Raw genomic sequence first — 4,344 nt, forward strand, 5'->3', positions numbered from 1 at the left:
GGCCACCACCGCCTCCGACACCACCTCCAGGCTGCCTGCCCCGGTGCCCCCCGAGACCCCTCACTCAAATTCACCCCACTTCCAGCTCCAGTTCACCCCAAGCCAAGTGCCCCATAAGCCCCCCACACCCACACCAGCGGTCCACCTTGCTCCAGAGCCCCCTCCACAGCCGCCAGCGCCCCCCCCGAGGACCTTCCAAATGGTGCCCAACCCATTCCAGGCCTTGGCCACCCCGGCGGCCCCGTCCAAGCCGCTGCTGGAGAGATTCCACCAGGTGACGGCGAGGGCGCGGGGTGGGGCGGGACCACCCGGGGGGCCCTGAGCCCTCCCACACGGCCCCTCTGCTTACCCCCTGCCCCTGTGTGCCCCCAGGTGCCATCTGCGCTCATTCTCCAGGGGAAGGCCGCAGGGCCCCCGGCCGCCCAGCAGACTCCCCCGGCCCTAGGCCCCCTTTCCAGCCCAGCACCTTCTCTCCTGGTCAGTGGGCAGGCCCCACCCGGAACCCAGGCCGCCTCCAGCCACCCTCCTGCCGCGGCGGCCAGCACAGGTAAGGGGGTGGGGTGGGGTGAGGGCCCCCCGGGGCAGGGCAGGAGCCCCCCGTGAGGGGGAGAGGCGGGAAAGCCTCTGCTGTCACATAGCGTAGGGGCAGAGATGGGGAGCCCCCCCGGAGGGCAGGGCCACCCCGCTTCCCGAGGTCTCTCTCCAGAGGCCTGTAGCATGTGGTGGCCAAAGGAAGGCCGGGAGCACGAGCAGGGCAGGCCGGAGGGAGCCGTCCCTGGGCCCGGCCGCTCAGCCGTCCCTCCCTTCATCCCCGCAGACAGCAAAGTGTTCGGCAGCGGCGCGCCAGCCCTGAGCGGGGCCAAGGTGGCCCCTGGGCAGGGGAAGACGTCCGGCCCGTCTCCGGGGCAGGTAAGAGCCGCCGAGAGATCTCTGCCGAAGCCTCGAGACCGCGGGCTGGGCGTAGAGTCGGGGGAGCCGAGGGAGGCGGCCCCGGGGGAGTCAGACCCCCGGAGAGGGGCAGAGGCTGGGCACTGCTCCAGGAGGGCTCCCCGACCCGTTGGATAGGCGGATGGGGATCCCGAAAGGGACCCTCCGGCCCAATTTAATAAGCAGGAGTCCGGGCCCGGCCGACCGTGGTTCACATAGAAAAGGTTTGGTGGGGCCAGACGCAAAGTATCCGTCCTAAAGGAGGGGAGGAGCCCCCCTCGGACCCCAGCCCGGATCCCATCGGGAGTTTTAAGAACGCTGGGCGCCAGGGAAGGGCGAGCATGATGGTGGGAGGCCCTCCCTGGATGAGTGTCTGATGGAGGCGGGGGAGCCGGACAGAATTACCATCGAGAGGCCGGGCCGTGTTGGAAATTGCAAAGCTGGGGGCACCCCTGGGGAGTAGGGGCCCCCCACCCCTGCCTAAAGGCCTGGCCCAGGCCCCCCCCCACTTCCTCCTTCTCCTGGAGGCCCGTCGGCCCTTCTTCCCAAGCCAGGAGCGCTTGTCCAGGCCTCCCAGGGCTCTGGCCAGGAAGAGGGGACATCTTTGGAGCTGCCCTGCACCGACGCTCCCCCTCTTTTGTCCCCCCAGTATGAGAGCAAACTGAGCAGCCTGAAGAAAGCCACCGCGGTGCAACCCAGCAAGGAGGCCTGGTGAGTGGGGCCGGGGCTGGCTGGTGCAGACGGGAGGTCTTTGGTCAATATTGCCATTTCCGGCCCCCCACTGTGATGGAGGAAGCAGACGCCCCTCCGCAGAGAAGGGAGAGTGAGAGTCCGGAGGCCCGGGGTACTGGGGTCACCCCCCTCAGCCGGCCCTACGCCGGAAGGGGAGGGCTTGGGATCTCCCAGGCCGGGCTTGGAGAGGATGCTTGGATGCATCCCCCCTGTGTGCCTAGTGCTGGGGTACGAGGGAAAGGGGAAGCCGGTGGGGAGGCCACATGCACACAGGCTGCAGGGGGCTCACCGGTCTCCCTCGTGTCCCCAGCTTTCTGGAGCACCTCCATAGGCACCAGGGCTCCGTGCTACACCCTGACTACAAGACGGCCTTCCCCTCCTTCGAGGACGCCCTGCGCCGCCTGCTCCCCTACCACGTCTACCAGGGGGCCCTGCCGTCCCCCCGCGACCACCGAAGAGGTAAGGATCTCCCCGGGCTCCGGGCCTCTGCTTCTCACAGAGGTTCGGCCTGGCGGCCTCCTCCAGCGCCAGATCTGGGGTCCGGAGTCTCTGGGTCGAGCCGGCCTTGCAACCGTGAAGGACCCTCATGGGTGCTCCCAGCCCTGGTGACAGAAAGGCGAGGCCCCAGGGGGAGGCCCACCGGACAGGAGCGATGGAGCCTCGTGCCCCTCCTCAGAGAGGAGGAATCTGGGGTGCTGGGGGCGGGTGAACGGATCGGGGCAGGAGTTAGAGGTTCTGGGGCCACCTCTTTCCCACTTGTATGGCCTGAAGCAAGTCGCTCCCATTTTCTTGGCCTCTGTTTTCCCCATTTATTAAATGGGGTGCTGGTGGCCCCCGTAGGAGACCCCCGCTGGGTCTCCTCCCTCCCGGCACGAAAGGGAGAGCTCTCGCCTCTACCCACGTCCCTTCTCTCCTCCAGTGGACGAGGAGTTCGAGACCGTTTCCACGCAGCTGCTGAAGCGCACTCAGGCCATGCTGAACAAATACCGCCTGCTGCTCCTGGAGGAGTCCCGGGTAGGCCCCCCCCCCCACATCTGCCGGCCCCGGGGCCCAGGGATCTGGGTTCCGATCCTGCCGGGGCAACCTTGGGCCATGTACTGTGGCTCTCTGTGTGGGCTTGGTCTAGACAGCCTCTGGGGTCCCCCCAGTCCCAGATCTAGGATCCCCCAATTCCGCTGCCCCGGTCCTTCGCCCTCATCCGCCTGCCTCGAGCCCAGAAACACGTGGGCCAACTTGGGGCTGCACCGCCATGCCGGGGGGCCGCCCTGCTCGCCAGGGGGTGTGGGCAGGGGAGGAGGCCCAAGGTGGCAGCTCTGACGCTCCACCCCGACCCCGCAGAGAGTGAGTCCTTCGGCCGAGATGGTGATGATCGATCGGATGTTCATCCAAGAGGAGAAGACCACCCTGGCCCTGGACAAGCAGCTGGCCAAGGAGAAGCCTGGTGAGGACTCCCGGGGACAAGGCCTGATGGGGTGGCGGGGGGTGGGAGGTCCCCCTTGCTGGGAGGCCTGGACCACAGCCCCTCCTCCCGGTGACCCTCGTCTCCCTCCCTCCAGACGAGTACGTGTCCTCCTCGAGGCCGCACAGCCTGTCCGTCCTGGGCTCGGAGAGCCACGGCGCCCACCGGCCGTCCTGTGCCCCGGCCCAGCCCGCGCTCTCGTCGTCCACCCCGGCCCAGCCGCCCCCGCACCCCCCCACCAAGCTGGTGATCCGGCACGGCGGGGCGGGCGGCTCCCCCTCTGTGACCTGGGCGCGGGCCTCGTCGTCGTCCTCATCCTCGTCGTCGTCCTCATCCTCCTCGGCGGCCTCCTCGCTGGACGCGGACGAGGACGCGCCGCTGCCGTCCCGGAGCCGGCCACCCATCAAGACCTACGAGGCGCGCAGCCGGATCGGCCTCAAGCTGAAGATCAAGCAGGAGGCCGGGCTCAGCAAGGTGGTCCACAACACGGCCCTGGACCCCGTCCACCACCCGTCCCCAGGCCCCAAGGGGCCTGAGCCCCCGGCCCCGCCGCCGCCGGCCTCCTCGGGCCAGATGAATGGGACGGTGGAGCATCCCCCGGCGCCCGCGGATCGGAAGCCCGCGCCCCCTGCCGCCCACTGCCCCCGGCTGCCCCTCCGCAAGACCTACCGGGAGAACGTGGACGCCCTGGGCGGCTGCCGGCCCGGAGCCCCGCGGGCAGCTGCGGGGGGAAGCCCGGCCCCGGCGCCCAACCCGGCACCCCTCATCAAGGGGGACGACGCGGCCGGCGGCCTCATCCGCGAGCTGGCCGAGGTGGAGGACGAGCTGTACCAGCGGGTGATGAAGGCCGGCCCTCTGGACGTGGTGACCGGTGGGGCCGGCCCCGGGCCCGGCGGGGAGCCCACCTGGGAGGCACCCCCCCTGCCCCCCGCCAAGAGGCGCAAGTCGGAGTCCCCGGACATGGACAACGCCAGCTTCTCGAGCGACAGCCCGCAGGACGACTCTCTGACCGAGCACCTCCAGAGCGCCATCGACAGCATCCTCAACCTCCAGCAGGCGGCCCCCCAGCCCTCTGGCCGGACTGCGGGGGGCCCCTCCTACCCCCACCCCACCGCCTCCCCGCCCCTGCACCGGCCCGACGGCTACCTGGGCCCCAGCCACAACGGGGGCCTGGGCGCCAGGACGTTGAACAGATAACAGCAGAGCACCCCTCCCTGCCCCTGCCC

At 69.8% G+C, this 4,344-nt stretch overlaps 1 protein-coding gene across 1 annotated transcript; it reads left to right on the forward strand.

Annotated features, from left to right (window-relative positions):
• Positions 1–85: 85 nt before the first annotated feature.
• On the forward strand, positions 86–4,338 carry LOC123254566 (BRD4-interacting chromatin-remodeling complex-associated protein-like; the record flags this gene model as incomplete). Its single annotated transcript, XM_044683562.1, has 8 exons — positions 86–274; positions 373–547; positions 818–909; positions 1,577–1,638; positions 1,970–2,118; positions 2,579–2,673; positions 2,998–3,100; positions 3,216–4,338. Coding segments are annotated over 8 exons (1,965 nt in total), but the record flags the coding sequence as incomplete, so codon positions are not given.
• Positions 4,339–4,344: the final 6 nt, after the last annotated feature.

The sequence above is a fragment of the Gracilinanus agilis genome, unplaced genomic scaffold, assembly GCF_016433145.1.
Source record: "Gracilinanus agilis isolate LMUSP501 unplaced genomic scaffold, AgileGrace unplaced_scaffold24931, whole genome shotgun sequence".
Taxonomy (NCBI): domain Eukaryota; kingdom Metazoa; phylum Chordata; class Mammalia; order Didelphimorphia; family Didelphidae; genus Gracilinanus; species Gracilinanus agilis.